The 18,793-nt window shown below is 38.8% G+C and overlaps 1 protein-coding gene across 1 annotated transcript in view; it reads left to right on the top strand.

Annotated features, from left to right (window-relative positions):
- Positions 1–18,793, top strand: part of GLIS3 (GLIS family zinc finger 3) — a 259,122-nt gene that overhangs the window by 164,479 nt on the left and 75,850 nt on the right. Inside the window, exons 5-6 of the mRNA XM_074954088.1 lie at positions 6,585–6,746; positions 10,829–10,939. Of these exons, the coding sequence (XP_074810189.1) occupies positions 6,585–6,746; positions 10,829–10,939 (273 nt within the window). The remainder of the gene's footprint in view (positions 1–6,584; positions 6,747–10,828; positions 10,940–18,793) is intronic.

The raw sequence follows: 18,793 nt of genomic DNA, 5'->3' as shown, positions 1-18,793 counted from the left end.
CTGACTCAGAGAAAGCATTGTTTTCTATGTAAATCTGTGTATTAAATATATCTATTATTACAGTGTATGAGTTCATGAAAGAGAAATATACCAACTATGATTTACTCCAAGCTTTCCTGTGGTCTGTAACTTTTTTCTCTTCGTATATATGCTCACGTATTCAGGGTCTCCAAATTCTGAATATGTCTGAAGCTGGAATTTGCAGCTTATTTCTGCAGCAGAGATAACAGAATTTATCAGCCATTTCAAGGGCTGATCCAAAACCCCTTGATGTCAACAAAAAATGCCCATTGACTTCAACAAACTTTGGATCAGGAACTTAGTGAATTGTCTGGCAAACACCAACTGTAGTCATCTACAGTAAGTGTACATATAGCCCACTGTTATTTACTGGAATTGATGAATTCCAGGAGCCATGGCTTTTTATGATTTCAGAGAGCCTAACTTGAAAGGGAGGAAATCTCCCAGCCTATGCACTGTTTGAAAATATAGTTCTATACAAGCACTGTGCATACAAAAAAACAAACAAGCACCATGTCATAAAATGTGCTTCCACTCTGATGGAAATATTTCCTCTGCAATGAAGTGTAGCTTTGGATGTTATATTTTCCCCATCTATCTACTCTAAGGGTTAAAATCATACCAGACATTTTACATAAAATGAACCCAGACTTCAAACCTCAGCTGTGGCATGCAGTGTCCTAGTTGGTGAGCACCTGATGTCAGCGTTTTGAGTGATGTCTGACACTAATTATGTGTCACTTACAGGATTGCCAGGCAAGAGACTCAGGGGGAATAAAAAACTATTTAAAAGGTTTTGATATGAGGTCTTACTCTCAATTTTTTAAAAGCCCTCATGCCTTTTATAGAGCAGCACTCTGCTAATGCTATGGGCGAAGGGAAATGCTTTTTAAAAGGCTTTTAATTAATGTTTAAAATGCATCACCATTGTTTGAAAGCAATTTAGGAGCAGTTTCTACATCTGTTCCCTCCATACTCTAAAAAAGGGGGGAGAGGGGGAAATCTTTAATTCCTTTCATGTCACTCGCTTCAGTAGTTACACAGAAAAGCATAGTTGGGCAGTGTATCATATTACCTAAAATACTAATGGCAGATTGATTTTTAACGTTGTTGGATTCATTAATTATTCCTTTATCTGCTGCAAAGGAAGCTTTTTTAAAAAAAATATGTTACCATGGGACAATTCCAAGACAATCTCAGAGCCTCATGTGTATGGTATTGTGTTTATAAATACATATATGTATATCTCCTTTTTATATGCCTCTATATTATATGCACCCTGTGTGTGTGTGTATTATAGCAGTGCCTATATTTGCAATCTTAAGCCTTTCTCAGATGCTTATAACTTTTCCAAAAATCTACACTGGAAACGTCTACAAAAGACTTCCATGTCTGTGGTGAGCCTAAGAACAAATTATTGCCTAGTATCGAAGTCCCCTGCCCTTTTCAAAGCAAGCTAAACAAGAATCAAGCAAAAACAGTCTCCAGGAACATCTTGCTTTTGCCTATATCCTCAGGCCAACTTCAAGCCAGCACAAGCTATAAAGACAGGACATGTTCCTTTGGTGGATGATCTCCGCTTGTCCACTGGCAGCAAAGTACTTCCACGCCTATCCTCCTGGACCTCACTGCTGCAGCCTTTGGTGCATGTTATCACCAGATAATCTTGCCCTGCCTCCAAGAGGCTGATGAGATGAAAGGTTCTTCCTCTCAGACCAAACACGTTCCATGAGCATCTGTTCCTCCATGTCCAAAGCCCTCATTTTCAGAGTCCCACAGGACTCACTTCTCGCCCTCATATCATTCAACATCTATAAGAAGCCAAACTAACCAAGCTATTTACCCTATAGTCTGGAATCGGAAAAAGAGAAAAGCTGTTGTTTCCACTCATGTCTTCTATTTCTATTTACATTTCTTAGGCAGGATGTAAAACATTTTAAAATCAGCAGGACTGGATAACTTGTATACACAAATCTTAAAAGAAGGAGTTGGCGCCTATGGAAAGTAGTATTTGATCATATAAGTTAACCACCATTGATCTGATTCCTAATTACACAGAAGCCTTTATGTACTGTTGTGGCAGGGTAAAGGGGTACAAAAGGGGGCATAAATTACACTTACACTCACTTTAAGGCCCCTTTACACTGCTGGCTTAGTGTAAAAGGGTCTGAGTGTAATTGAGAATCAAGCCCAACGTTATAATGCATATGCACCGGGAGAAGAGTTAAGGTGACATATGGACCTGATTTCTGGGTGCTTCCCTTTGAAAATGTAATGTTCTTTTAAACTTTGTTTTTTATGTATGCATACAGACATACAGTAAATAGAGGGCATGGGGCCTCTGTATGTGGGTATGTAAATTTCTTATTAAATCCGTGTAGATGTCATAAAGAAGTCACAATCCACTCAATGTTTTATTAATATGCTTTACCATTATTTTTAGATACACAGTGTTTATAAACTTCTAATTTTGATAACTAATATACAATGTCTGTGTAAAGAGAAACAAAACAATTGCATATATAAATAAATGGACAGTCCAATGAATTTGTTTTAAAGAAAACTCTAGGTCAAAATTAAGAAGCACGCTGAGCCAGGAAATTGTCTTTATGAGCTAGTTAATGGTTTCAATTTGCATGGAACAGTAAAAAGAAAAACACAGTAACTATGATTCTTTTATTGCAGATTAGGAAAACATTACAAAGGGCTTTTTTATTAATTCCACAAAACTTTAATACTTCCAGAAAATCTGGCTGAATCAGGATTATGTTTAGGAGTGTTATTCAGTTTTAGAATGTCAAATGCATGGCACCTACTAAACTGACTAATTGCGGTAAAGGTGTTACATCCTCTTCCACAACCACACTTAATAACTTGGAAACTATGAAGATTTCCATTTGAAAATACAACTACAGTCTACTTGACTTTTTGTTCCTTCAGGTTATCATGGCTTCTGTGGAATAATTTAACAGAAATCTTATTCGCAAGGAATAGTCTATATTATATATAGTTCTAAAAAATATCCTTCTCAAAGCTTTTTGTCTTTTAAAGCATGAGAGATTGCCTAAATTTCAGAATTTTTTTTTCAGCATTAACATTTATACTTTATTGTCTGAAAAGGGATTTTCCAACATTTCAGGCTTAATTACCTAGTAAAAGATAAAGAAGAATTCACAATATCTAGAGTTGTGAATGTCATATGCATGAATTAAGGTACTATGAGGGGGAAAAGCTTCAATATATTTTCATTATTTTCAAGTTCTCCTCAACAGTGCAGAGTTCTTAAAAATGTTAATGTCTATATCTTTTAGGGTGAAATTCACCTCATTTCTCAATTAACCACATAATCTGAAATAAACTCTGTGTTAATTCCCCAATCCTATAGACGCTTGCACACATACTTAACTTTGCGTAATTATCTACAGGATCAAGGCCTAAGTCATTAACACAGGGCTGACGCAGTACAGAGGGTCTTCTTTGGAATCTCTGTAGTGGGGTGAATTTCACCGTATAAGATTGAAAGATACTTGAGAAAATGGAATTTATATTACAGCTATATACAGTTTAATCCATGTCATTTGAATGGAAATTTGTTCTATTCTAAACTTTCCTCTTGGAACCACTAGCAACCTGCCAAAATAATATAATTTCTACTGTCAGTGATTTTCGCTGTTGCTACCACCTACCTGTTCTCGAGTGATTTTTTTTTTTTCAAAATACTGGCTATTCTTTCATACCAATCCTGTCATCCTTATGTTTTCCTTTCTCATTCGTTTTTCTTTCAAAATTTTGTTACAGTGGATGGAATAAATGTAAGGGAAATTCCATGGTACATGATTGTCTGATTTCTCATGAGTCTATCTTAAAATATTTCAGAGTAATGAAGTGCTATAGAAGAAGATTATGTTTTACATTTTTGACTTCTGTTTTGACTTTTGCCCTCAAGATTTCATTGACATAGAACAATCAATATTTTTGCTTCTCTCCCCTCCCTCTACAAGCACAGTTGAATTTCTGGATGATGGTTTGTGACTGGAGAGCCTCAAAAGCTTTGGAGGTTTGGTTTGGATAAGAACCCCAAAATCTAGATAACCTGCTGCTCCCCCCCACACAAAAAATGTTCGGAACCATTGGGTTGTCAGAGTTGGGTTAGAAGTGTTGCAAAAACTTGTTTTTCTGAGACTTCAAAGACTTCCGACTTTGTGTTTGAACTGGGCCACAAATACCATTGAATAAAGCCTCTCATTTCAGTATTTCATCACTAGCATCTCTGGTTCTGTAAATCAAGGAAGCAAAGGCATGGTTTGGAAAGATTTCTGAATTTCTCTGACTCTGAAAAAAAATCGCATTGTGATTGAGTTTAAGGTGAAGGTTTGGGTTGGCTCACTCATCCCTAATGAGTATGCCTCTTCTTATACTGTAGCATTTAAAAATCAGAGTTATATATCTTGTCCCATCTCCTAAGTTTGCCTGGGCAATGTGTAGTCAGTTTTTTCTTTTCTACAGTTCAAAAAAAAATTGTGAAGCAAGGCCCAGAGATTCACCTCATTCTAGTTCTTTGTTTCCTTTCTCCATCCTTTCCCTATGTGTCTTCATTCTGTGGATTTTACCTGATCCTTTACTCATTATTCCAAGAATTAAAAGAAAAATTCCTATTTTTCTCTTTTTCTCACATTAGTTCTAATTAATTACAACCCAATGCAAATTATGGTCAGTCATTTTGATGTTTCATCTATCTCTACTTTTGCAAGCATTCATACAGTAAATAAAATATAACAAATGTTATTTATGGTACTCTAGAGTAAGTTAAAAGTTGCCCCTAATCTAGTTATTGCTTGTAGACTAGATGAAATGAATTATAAAAGGAACTCTGGAAATAGCTAATTATATCTGCAATATTATAAATGCTTGACATTTATGCTAGTACATTTTTATCTTTGCAAATGTACAAGAACAGCAAACTAGCATGTCATTCAGGAGACAGGTTCTAAAACTGTGCAATGAAACACACAGCAGCTATGATTAATTGCATTAATTGCTCTTGACTGATGGAGTCTAATTGAAATCAAATATATGTATAAAAAATGCTTGATGTCACAGAAATCCTTGTTTTTAGTTTCCCTAACATTAGAGATGCTGTGGAAGCCTGATCAGGAAAGAACTTGTGTTAGCACTTGGGAGGTGCACTTCTGTTTTGAGTAGATTAAGTAGCTGATTAGGGAAAGGAACAGTATTCCATTATTGGTTACCCGTATAGATTAAATCCTGTTTTGATGGAGTCTAATGATGAACTCTTTATTTTTTATACCTTATACAAAAACCTGTAATAGAAAGGTAAAATAATATCTTAAAGGTTATTTTAATGCCACTGAGGATCAATGATCTCTAATCAAGCAAATATTTGCACAGTCATTATAGCTTAGTTTTTGTTTTTTTAATACAAAAACACTAGCAAGGCAGTGGAGGTTAGGGTTTCGCGGGGTGTAGTTTGTACGGGGTTTTTTGTTTTGTTTTGGAGAGGGTTTTTTTTGTTATTCAATTCTCCTGATGGATATGCAAGCTGGAAAAAACCTGTGAGGAAAGATGGTCCAGTGGTTAAACGGGTGCTAACCTAGAACGAGGGCAACTGAGGTTCACTCCCTACTATGCTTCCTTTGGTCTGACCCAGTACGGCTGTTCTTATGTTAATCACTTACACTGTCTGTGCCTCAGTTCCCCAGCTGCAAAATGGGAATAATTGTGGTTTCTGACCTCACACTGTGATATGAAAATAGATACCTTAAAAGATTCTGAGTTGCTCAGATACAGTAGTCATAAGGGTAATATAAGTACCTAAGGGCTTGTAGGCATAGCAATGGGTGTTAGAAGGATGTGATTTTCTAAAGCACATCACTATGTTGTGTACTAACTGGCCTACTAACAAACAGTACTATGTTAATGAGCACTAGGAAACTTTTAGTTCACATCAACAGGGTCTACGTGGTCCAGTTAGTGCAAAACATGCTGGTGTGCATTAGAAATTACACCTCTTTCGTGCACACTGCTATGCCATGGGGGAGGGATAGCTCAGTGGTTTGAGCATTGGCCTGCTAAACCCAGGGTTGTGAGATAAATTCCAGCTCCGTTTCCCAGAGCTATAATGTCTAAATAGAGGTAAAGACACATCGTAGTCACTAATGTAAGCAGAAATGAAATGGCCAGAGCTATGAAGTACAGACATGAACTCTCTCAAAATGTGAGGGTGTTCAGCTTGGAAGTTTGGTTCAGACCCATCTCTATGAGAAAAAACAAAAGAGTGGGACAGGATTTTCACAAGTGGTTAGTGTTGGCCTTATTCTGTTCCCATTGAAGTCTATGGAAAAAATTCCATTGACTTCAGTGGAGGAAGGTAGGTCAGTGCTGAGTGCTTTGGAAAATCCCTCTCAGTACATTTTGAGACAAATGCTTAATTTAGTAACAGAATATTTTTAAATTACAAAGTAAAAATTACACTTGGATTTTAAAAGATGAAGACATTCAAATGTGGGTTTCTTTAAAGAAAAAAAATCTTTTCTTTTGTACAGTTTGAGGGCTGCAAGAAGGCCTTTTCCAGACTAGAAAATCTCAAGATTCATTTACGGAGCCACACAGGAGAAAAGCCCTACCTTTGTCAGCATCCAGGTTGTCAGAAAGCATTCAGTAACTCCAGCGATCGAGCCAAGCATCAGAGGACACACTTGGACACTGTAAGAAATAAAAGATCTCAAATTTGATTTCTTGTTAACCTGTTAAATCCTTTTTCTCTTAGCTGATTGCATCAAATACTGTATATAATTGGAGATGGGAGGATAGGAAGAGATGTCAGTTAATAGAGTTTGAGCTGTGGCAGAGATGACATAGTCCAGGGGTGGACAAACTCTGGCTTGCCAGCAGGGGCGGCTCTACCAATTTTGCCACCCCAAGCAGTCGCCACCGAATTGCCGCCATGCCCGGAAGAGCGGCGGAGCTGCCGCCGAGGGACATGGACTGCCGCCCCATTCTGAATGCTGCCCCAAGCACCTGCTTGGAAAGCTGGTGCCTGGAGCCGGCCCTGCTTGCGAACCACATGTGGCTCTTTTACCATTAAAGTGCAGCTTGCAAGCCCCCCCCAGCTGGGGGTGGAAGGGGGACTCAGGACCTCTGCCTTGCAGAGGTAGGAGTTTCTATCCAGCGGGAAGGAGGGTCTTGGGGCTTCAGCCCTGCGGGGCGCATCTGCCAGTGCTTGGGACTTCAGCAGCAGTGGGGCTGAAGTCCCAAGCCCTGGCTCCCGGCAGGTGTGCTCTGGGTCTCAAACTTCTGAAGACTGTCGTATGTGGCTTGGAGGGTCATTAAATTTGTCCATTCCTGACACAGTCAGTCTCAGTTAGGACAGTTACCAAGTTGTGTTCAGTTTTCTCCATTTCCTTTGCATTTAATAACACTGGGACTGACTGTGACAGAAACAGTCTGCTGGCCTATATGTTCTGAGGAAGCTCTGGTTACTGACTGAGGTATATAAAGGTAAGTAGTGGAGAAGGGTCAAGATTACAAAATTCAGATTTGGATTCAGATTTTGAATATCACAAAATTCTGGAGTGTTTGGAAACATGATAATGGACCACTGTGGAATTTAGATCCAGGTTTGATTCTGAAGTTTGGAGATTTCCAGGTGTGACGTTTCGGATCAGGGCTATCTCCAGTCAGTACAATTTGAAGTTGGAATTAAGACATAAATGCCTTGGCCATAACAGAATGGTCTGATGATGAACGTATTAGCCTTTGCCTCCAGAGATACCATAGTGCATAAGAAAACCCATTCAGATAGGAGCAAGATTCTGGAAAATCAAAATGTATCTTCCACAAGAATATATCCCAAAATACAGAATACATTAAGGGCAAAGACCTGTCTATTTTAGTCACACTACTTCATTAACTTCAGCCTGACTATTCACTTGGGAAAGGTGAGCCTTATTTGGGCTCTTAACTGTTATTACTTGTAGATTAGTGATCAATGCAAATGTGGCATGCTACTTTTTAGAAAATGATATGTTATAAGCAATTGACTTAGGGCCTGATTCAAAGCCTAGTAAAGTCAACAGGAATCTTTCCATTGGCTCCATTGGGTTTTGAATCTGGCCCTTAATGGTTACTATTTACTATGAAGTTCTGCTCTATTTTAAGACACATAGGGATTCATTATGTGGTATTGCAGGTTCTGTAGATAAGAAATTATTCCATGTCACAACATATAATGAATGTGCAATGAAAGACTGCTGAGAACGTTACCAGAAAGCAGAACATTCAGCTAGATTCAATTTTACAAAACTACGTAGTTTCTCGTTTAGTGAACGGACATTTTTAGGTCTTCCTGCATCAGTGCAATAGTTGCAGGAGGGAGAATGGCTGGAGAGATCCGTTTTCAAGTGGCCTTCACTCTGAAATGCTTTCTGTGGGAGGGAACCATTCTTCTCAGCAGAAATGGATTTTTTTTCACTGCAAAGAGCCTGTAATTTCTGAAAGCCAGTTAAAATGCTGCTTAGAAAAAAAAAATATCTAGAATATAGTGCTTCAAGATAATAAACAGAATAAATGTGTCACCTTAAAGTGATAAATATGCATACATAAGCCAGATAGGTAGTTACAAGGAGCTAAGCTGCAGCCGCACAACCTGCCCGTGGTTGAGGGAGTAAATGTCCCCCCTCTTCTACAATCCTCAAGACTCCAATAATCACAAACATCAATAATAATATATAGTTATCACTAGATAAAAGTTTTACTAAGATAGAGTTAAGATTGAGAGTACCTATCAGGAAGTTAAGGGCAAAACTCCATTAGCAAGAAATAAAATAAAATAAAATGTTATGCAACCGTTAGAGAGCTTATTCCTTCACTCTCCCACTTCACTGGTCCTTCTCGCATGAACAGAGAGCAACAATACCCGAAGTCCGAAGGTGCAAACAATTCGATATTTATTGGGGTGAACTTCCAGCAAGCTTAAATACAAGTTCCTTTTTCCTTATTTTCGAATCCCAACTTACTTCCTGTTTGCCCCTAATTTATATAGTAATATTCTTAGCTATACCTTAACCAATCATTCTACTGAAATTTAACTAACCAATCCTAACATTCTGTAACATGATTAGCTAACTAATTATATCCCACCACCTTAATTAGTTTACACCCAGCAAAATTAATTATACAGCAGACAGAAACAATCACAGAACCAGACAGAGACCATGCCAATAAACAATAGCAAAGTGGGAACTATAATGACAAAACAATACAGAAGTGAGGATTTCACATCCCAGCTATTGATAAGTGAGTTCTTGCCAGACAGGATGCTATCAAACTAAGTTTCCTTTTACATTTTCTAGGCACTTCCCTTTCTCTGGAGGCGATAGGCACTATCAGGACAGGATTGTATTCCTAAGAGCCCAATAGCACCTTCTTTCAATGTGACTAGTTTGGAATGTGAGGATGTGACCGTTCGCTTCCCAGCTTATGGCTGCCTCTGCTGCTTAGCCAAAGGCCTTAGCCTAAGAACAGGGCCTCAGACTGTCACAATAAGAGAAGGCTCTTACACCAGCAGACAGTGATTTTGATTCTTTCTTTTATACCTCTATAACTAGCCAAGTGATAAGAATACACCTAAATTCTTAGAGTATAGGCCTTTACAGACAGGCCTGAATATCTATATCCTAACAGCAACCAAAATATTGTTTGTGAATTATGGGTTTTTAGCCAAGATTTATTTAATAAACAAAATTTGTTTTACAACAAAATAAAATTTAGTTTTAAGCAGAAGCAGACAGAGTTTACAAAAGACATACCATCAGGAAAAAGAAATAATAGCATGTGACTTAGCTGACCAGTCGCATAACTTAAATAGCAAATTTCAAATAATGAACAGAATATTCAGTACAGACAGTTCACAATTTCATAAAAAATGTGATGTGTTTGCATATATTCTGTGAACAAAGTAAAGAGTTAAATTTATCAAATAACTGTTTGCAACAAATAGTTGCACCAGTTCTAATATTTACATATTATTGACATTCCATATGGTAGTGCAACTACAATTCTGGAAATACCTCAAGGGGTGTCAGAGAGCAGGCAAGTTAGACCAAGTAGATATGACTTTCAGTGAACCTAAAAAAACCGTACATGGTCATTTCAGGACTGTATATGTTAGCAATATTGTATATTTGTGATTGGCAATTAAGAGATGAAAAAAATTGTCTTGTCCTTTACATAAAAATACATATTCTTTGCATATTCCTTTTTATTGCCTTCAGTGTTTTAGAATTGTAGTGTTTAAAGGTTGCTTTGTTGTTGTTTCCTCTCTTTGTCATGTAGTAGACTAACCTGTTCTCTTATTCTGTCTTTCTGAAGCAGGTTTCCTCTATAACTCTTAAGCAGTCTGTCCAGGACTTTACTGCAGTTTCTTTACCTGACTTACTAAAGAATGTAATTTCTGACTAAGTCAAAGACTGCTGTGAGGGTGACGTAATTGTAAGTACTGCTGGAGATACTCATTCATAATGATAAAAACAATGATGAGGTAAAAGGAAATATGGCCTGGTAAAATTAAAAATAGGCATTTAAACATCAGAAAAGATTCTTTTACTTTCTCTTGCTTGCAAGCCTTCCTTTCCTCTTTACCATGCCATAAAGTTACTGGGCATTCTACCTGTGGTACTTCTCGGTATAGCCAATCAGTAGCAAGACTTCAGATGGATTTTCCCTGGGCAAAATAATATGTGGTTTAACCGATTTTTCTTTGTGCTTTTTTGATTTGTTTTTGTTTTAGAAACCTTATGCATGTCAGATTCCAGGATGTACTAAACGGTACACAGACCCAAGCTCTCTGAGAAAGCATGTAAAGGCACATTCTTCCAAAGACCAACAGGCCAGGAAAAAGGTAACTGTCCAAGAGGTTTGTTCTGCATAGGAATTATATTAATGTTGTAACGCTAGAAGTATTGAGACATCTTAAGTACCAGCACTTGTGAAACTGTAAAGCCGTGGTCTAGGACTGCTTGATTAAAGAAACCATCCATGAACAAATGGTAAATCCAGTGTGTGTATAGATGATATTTTCAGTTTTGATTCAATAAGGCTGACTGTTTTACTAGAAGTCCAGCAAAGATTATCATCTATTGGTATAATGATTAATCATAACGAATATATGTAATTCAGCATACGGAAGAATAATTTTGAGAAGGAAGATTTTATTTGTAAAATTCTTTCACCACACAAGTATATTGTGATGCAACATCCAGTTTACGCTGCCAACCTGAGATAGATAGATGTATGTTGAGGATTGATGGATGGTTGTTCAAACTGACCTGTATAGAAATATAAATTATATTTTCATACATCCCAGCCATTTTCAGACATCAAGCTATTTCACAATGCTGAGTCCCAGGTTTCTCAGTCCCATGGGAAAAAATGTTATCTGAGGACATGATCTGATTTTTTCCCTACATCTCAAGCCCATTTTTACTATAATCCATGATATACTGTTTTAGACCAATGAGGATAAGTGCAATGCTTTCATTTAAAAAAATGATGATGGAGATGGCCTTATCTGCACTACTGGGGTAAGTTATGCTACTCCAGCTACACGAATAACATAGTTGGAGTCAACATAGCTTAGGTTTCAGAGTAATAGCCGTGTTAGTCTGTATTCACAAAAAGAAAAGAAGTACTTGTGGCACCTTAGAGACTAACCAATTTATTTGAGCATGAGCTTTCGTGAGCTACAGCTCACTTCATTGCATCCGATGAAGTGAGCTGTAGCTCACGAAAGCTCATGCTCAAATAAATTGGTTAGTCTCTAAGGTGCCACAAGTATTCCTTTTCTTTTAACATAGCTTAGGACAATTTACGGCGGTGTCTACACTGCACTGTGTCGACAGGAGACTCTCTCCCGTCGACTTACCTTACTCCTCTTTTTCCGGTGGAGTACTGGAGTCAACCAGAGAGTGCTCTGTGGTCAAATTAGTGGGTGTTTACTAGACCCTGTAATCTGCCCCCGCTGCATCAATTGCAGCAGCTTCGATCCCCAGTAAGTGTAGACATGGTCTTAGAATAGTGTAGGGAGAGTTAAAACCCTAGAGTCATAACCCCTACAGAAGGGGCTATATTTAACTTGGGTGACAGCATGGATTGCCCTTGATTTGAATGGTAACAATTTTTGTTTAGACAGTGTCTGAAACACTAAAGTATAGTCTTACAAACTGCAAAATGTAGGGCTAGATTGTGATTTAACTGTTTGCCCTGAGCATGTAGCTGTGCTGCTCCCAGAGACCAGGGAACGAATTTTAATTCTTGGGAATTATAGTTTCCTTCCTGAATCTCCCTTGTGTCAGGGGAAAAGTAATCTCCTAGTGGTCATTACTGTGCTGGCTGGCACCTTGACCCACGCCTACCTGCTCTCTTCTTGCCCATGTGTGGAGGAGGGCTGGTGGTGGTCCTGTGCAAACTGGTTTCCTGGCTGCACTGTGAACCATAGGACACATAGCCCATGGAGAGCAGCAAAGGGGTGTTATATACCCCCCACTTACTCCCTTGTGTCAGCTTGTGAGGCAAGCGGTGGTCATGCCTGAATGTTCTGTCAAATTTACATATGACACATCAAATAAAACTTGGATAATGTATCTGAACAGAGGGCATTAAACTCTTAGGTAACATTACATAATTGAATGTAAAATAATATGGTATGCTCTGTACATGGTTGTGTCAAATTGCAGGAGCATGGAGGGTTCCATTCTTAGGATGGCATTTCCCATATGTTTTTGTTCATTTTCCATTCTTCTGTTATAACAGTTTAAAGCTGGCTCTTTTAACTCCTCACATAGTCATTTTTTTTTTAGAATTTAACTTAAAGTTGTTTAGTTTTTCATCCAGTCCATTTGGTAAGGATTTATTTATCTGAGATGGGTTAATATGTGGAAGTGGAAATAAGTCAACCCAGCAAAAAAACAAAGGAAGAAATGTGGCATCAATCAAGCCAAATGTTTAAAAACATGCACTGAGGTTGCAGTGTATAATATTTACAAGGTACAGCATAGTTACTGGACCTTTGAGAACTTATAATTGCTAACTTGCATCATGCTTTGGTATTTGAAATATTTCCTGGCAGTAATAATAATAATAATAAAAAGTAAGAAACAATAAACCTTTTAAGGCAGTATTAAGATTATTTACGACTTTAATTAAAAATGAAAATTGGCTTAATGTCAAAAAAGCCTTTACAAAAAATGTGAATTCATCAAAAATAACCATAAAAATTCCAAGGTGATAAAGGCACAGTGGAGTAATAGTTCCAGCCCTAGGGAACTGTTCTGTTGAAAAGAATGAAACCCTTTGCTGTCACACCCTGTTAGTCATGGATTCATTTAATATATCCTGCCTGACTGCCTGTAATCCTCGTTTTAACCTCCCCCTGCACACTAAATGACATTATTTTGGTGTCTTAAGTTGCTAGCTCTCCAAGATTGCACACTAAAATATGCTCTTCATGTTACACAGATTTTAAATAGCAGGGGAAATGTATCTGTGGCAATGGAGATGCCCTGGAATAAAGTACTGTACTCACCATGTCAGTCTGAAGTTACACTGATTCTTCCACACAACTTTTCATAATCCATCCTCAAAGCTCCTTGCCCCTCCCTCTGCTGTGTAACGTAGACCAGAGAGATGTTGCAGTGAGAATCAAAATGGATTATCTATCTATCTATCTATCTATCTATCTATCTATCATGTACTAACTTTTCACTGATGTGGTTTTGTGCTCTGTTGTGCAAGGCAAAGTGCCTAATTCTGCAGTTCTTTTGCAGGCAAAACCCCTATTGATGTAAATGGAAGTCTTTCCTATTAAGGGAACGAATTCCTGACCCATTGAAGTCAGTGGCAAAACTATGTATAATGTATGCAGTTCAACTAATGTGAGCAAGAGTTTGTAATTTATTTTTAAATACAGTATTGAAAATAAAACCCAAAAGTTTAGCAATTTCTAGTTTTTCACCGTGTGAAATTTCTAAGAAATTCCCCACATGACATCAGAAAGGATAGGGGAGGGGAAGGGGAATCAGAACAGAGAGTGAATGCAAAGCCAGAAATGTCAAATATCTGATCAAAGAAGTCTAAAAGGCCATCCAGATAATTTTCTGTTTAAAAGGTCTCTAATGACTTTCAGTCATGCATAGAAAACTGTAGACAATAACAACACAAAGTATTTTCTTTCTACATGTTTTAATTGGAGATAAAAAATAACCCATTGTTTAATTTAAACAAATTAAAAATGCAGCCTCCATGGTTGGAGTCCATCTCCCTAAAAACGGGTTAGTGCAACTATCCCTAAGCATGGCCTATGGAAGTCAGTAATATGGAAGTACAGATAGTACTCAGATTGGGAGAGGATTGAATACTGGCTTATAATACCTCTGACCTATAATCAGCTGTAAGATATCCCCACTTCTGAGTTATCCCCTCCTTTAAACACTTCCTTTTATGCCAGCGAAATGCAGTGTAGTGAATCTGAAAGACAACAAATTTTAAAACACTTTTTTACACAATGTGCAATTACCTTACGGAACTCATTGCCACAAGATACCATAGAGGTCAAGAGCTTAGCAGGTTTCAAAAAAGTACTGGATATTTATATGGATGATGTATCCACAATACATTCATTAAGATTTTTAAAAATCCCCAGATTTGTAAGGGATATAAATCCTCATGCTTCAGGACAGAAGTCAATGTCATAGTAATGAGATTAGAAAGAACCTTGGTTATTCCATAACTGGTCCCTTGGGGTTTCTCGCACATTCCTTTGAAGTATCTGGTCCAAGCCACTGTTGCAGACAGCATAGGACTAGGTGGATCTTGGGCCTGATCTAATTCAGCAATGTGAATAGTTCTAAATGGATTAACAAAAAATAATTTAATTCTAAATGAATGAACAAAAAAGTAATTCTCCAATCTATGTTTTCTTGCTTTTTCCTTTCCCCCATTCCATTTTTATTCCTTTTCTCCTGTTCTCGCTTTCCATGTCCCTTCTCATTCTATCTCCCACTTTCACTAGGTGTGATTTTTTTTTTTAAGGTATGCAACCAAAACTGTAATGGGAGGTTGTGGTGCATATGCTATAGTAAAATTGGTCCCAGTATCATTCTATCTTTGTTTCTGTCTCTTTAATAGACTCTGCTTTTCTCTTTTCTTTTCTCTCCTCCCTTACTTTTACCCTTCCTCTGTCCCCATACACATTCTGTATCTGAACTGTTTCTTCAGAAATGTATATGCTAAAGCAACTAAATGTTTCACATTTAATGTTTTTGCTAATCATTTTGTAGTATGGATAACATATTAATACAGAGTCACATGGATCATTTAGTCTCCCATTCATGATTATATAACAATCCTGTGGCATCTTGACTTCAGTGCACCTACACAAATGATGAGATTCTGGCCTTTTAAAGGTGAAAGCTCCAAAAATGACATAAAATCTGCTTTCTATACATATATGTGTCCCAGCTTCAATATCCAATACTTCGGGCCATTCTAGGGCCAGAAGCAAGTGTTGTGCTTTCTGTTGGGAAGTTGGGAATCCCTCCATCCCAAAGGAATGAAGCTCCAGTTTCTAGCCCTGCAGTGTCATGAAGTAACAGATTTTTATGTAAAGAAAGACTGTGACTGGCCTAGGGCTGAATATTGCCCAGTTTCGACCTCAGGACTGTGTGAGTTTTGCAGGGAAAATTCTGCATTTGGGGATAGAAGTAGGGTTGCCAGGTGTCCAGTTTTTGACCGGAATGCCTGATTGAAAAGGGACCCTGGTGGCTCCGGTCACCACTGCTGACCGGGTCGTTAAAAGTACAGTCAGCGGCGTAGTGGGGCTATGGTAGGCTCCCTGCCTGCCATGGCTCCATGCAGCTCCCAGAGCAGCGGCATGTTCCCCCTCCAGCTCCTATGCCATGGACAATGGGAGCTGAAGGGGCAGCATCTGTGGATGGGACAGCACGCTGCAGAGCCCCCTGGCCGCGCCTCCACATAGGAGCCAGAGGAGGACATGCTGCTGCTTCCGGGAGCTGCTTGAGGTAAGCACTACCCGGATCCTGCACTCCTGACCCCCTTCTATTCCCCAACCCCCTGCCCCAGCCCTGATCCCCCTCCCACCCGCTGAACCCCTCGGTCCCAGCCAGAGCATGCTCCTACACCCCAAACTCCTCATCCCCAACCCCACCCCAGAGCCTGCACCCCCAGCTGGAGTCTGCACGCCCCCATGCCCCAACCCCCTGCTCCAGACCTGATTCCCCTCCTGCTTTCCGAATCCCTCGGTCCCAGCCTGGAGCCTCCTCCTGCACCCCAAGCCCACACCTCCAGAGAGAGCCCTCCCCCTCCTTCCCTGCACATCAACCCCCTGACCCAGCCCAGAGCCCCCTCCTGCATCCTGAACCCCTCATTTCTGGCCCACCCTGGAACCCACACTCCCAGCCCTGTGCCCATACCCCCTCCCACACCCCAACCTCCTGCCTCAGCCCCTCCCATACTCCAAACCCCTCATTCCTGGCCCCACCCCAGAGTCTGCACCCCCAGCTGGAGCCTTCACCCCCTCCCACACCTCCCTGAGCCAGTTCAGTGAAAATGAGTGAGTGAGTGAGTGAGTGAGGGTGGGAAGAGCAAGCGACAGAGAGAGGGGGGATGGAGTGAGTAGGGGCAGGGCCTTGGAGAAGGGGCGAGGCAGGGGCAGGGCCTCAGAGGAGGGTTGGGGAAGGGGAGGAGCAAGGGTGTTGGATTTTGTGCAAGTAGAAAGTTGGCAACCCTAGGTAGAAGGAAGAAACAATTACTGTAATTGTTATTTCATTTCTTCTGACAAATACATAGTGGGTGAGATGAGGATTCATGCAAATATTGACAAAATGGGAGGTAGAAAAGTAGGAGGATAGAAAGTGCAGGATATTTGCCGCAGATAATGCTCATAATATTTGTTTTTACCTTACATTTCTTGAAATCTGGCAACCATTTCTATGACATTATAGATTATGATTATGACATTGTTCTATTACACTGCAATCTGAAAAGTATGAACTGTTGCATCTGATAATTTTTATATCCATTCATCTATATTAGTTAGAGGTAAATCCCTCTGATGTCTAAGGACCAAATCCTGTGGTCCTTATTCTGGGAAAATCCTGTCTGAAATTTATGATTAAGGGCCAGTAGCTGATACCTTTGCTCATATTGAGTAGTTCTTTATTCCTCTGTTAGTTCCCTGAAGCCAGTGAGATTACTAAAGAAGTAAGGTACTACTCAACATGAGTAAGGGGGGTGATTGTTTTTTTGCAGTCAGTAAGCTTAACATTTTCAAAGGAAGGTTCTGCACAGAAATTTCTTACATCTGTTTGTTTGATGATGTTGTGCTTGAGCATGATCATTCTATAGCTCTTTTCTTTATTAGACTCCTGTGCTGAAGTTACTTATGGGAAATGACAAAACTAAATCAGTAACAAAATCCACAGCTCATGCTGTTAACCCACCATTGACTCAAAGCCAAGTTAGAAAATGAATATTATCATTATTTCTTTATATGACAAATTTGTTGGGGAAACTGAACTACAGTCCTGTACAAACATAAGGACTTTATCCTTTCCATATAGACATACTCTGAGATATGATACGCTATTTCACCAGGAGCCCTGCTTAAGGAAAGTGTATTTGTAAAATGTATGATAATTCTTGTTCCTTTTTTTTGTTCCCACTTTTTTTTGAAAAAGCAACCCATGCAATAAATGGAGTCTGGGCTTCTTCAATTTGTGTGTGTGTGTGTGTGCGTAGATCATGGCATGAACCAAGAAATCCACTTTCAACTTCAAAGCTTTTGTATTGTTTTTTTTAGTCTTTTTAAATATATTTCTGTTACATTAAGGAAAACCTATTGGAGCCCTCCAGTGGCCAAAATAGTACCTCTAAATTTCCATAAATATTAAGCAGGGACAAGATAGCCTAGTTGACAATATCAGCCTTATAATTCCAAGATATAAACTTCATTTCCTGCAGTGGCTGTACTTTTAATTACAATTTCCAATGTATTAATAATTATACCGATGGACAAATGTTATTCATGACACTTTTATTTAGCTAAGACAGTGATGTAACATATTTCTGCAAGAAATATTGAGAGGTTGTTAGCAGAGAAACAAATAAAGTTAGGTTAAGTTTGCCTATGTTGTGATATCAGTAAAACAGCCCTGGTAGTCATTTAAATAGTTAAAGTAAACAAGACCACCTAAGATGAATTTAGAACCTCTCTTGGGGTTCATAAATCCACATGTGAGAGCTCTGAAGTGAAAAGTGAGAGCCAAGTTAGATCTAATACTGTCTTATTTATCTTGATCAAACATCTAGTCCTTAGCTATTTATATAGATACCATGTCTTTTAATAGTTCCTTATTTGCAAACTGTACTATTTTGAACATTAGACGTTCTAGTTCAGATTTATTATAAGGCAGTCTTTGAGAAATTGACCACTTCATTGCACTGATACTAAACAGGACTCTCTCTTATGGAGCTGTTTCTGCATCATTTTAGCTTGTTCAAATTGCTCTTAAAGAAACCAAACCTGGATTAATTCTGCCAGGTAATTTACCATGTTTACTGGTTCTGTAACATTAGTAAATGCAGGTTTGAAAGACTGCCACCTTTGCTGCTCTGGGTACTCCACTGTTATATACAATGTCATTCAGCTGAGCAGCTAAAGATTAGAACAACAGTGTCT

This window comes from Natator depressus, chromosome 5 (genome assembly GCF_965152275.1).
Source record: "Natator depressus isolate rNatDep1 chromosome 5, rNatDep2.hap1, whole genome shotgun sequence".
Classification (NCBI taxonomy): domain Eukaryota; kingdom Metazoa; phylum Chordata; order Testudines; family Cheloniidae; genus Natator; species Natator depressus.
Note: the sequence above shows the minus strand (reverse complement) of the source record. Positions and strands in the feature narration are given on the sequence as shown.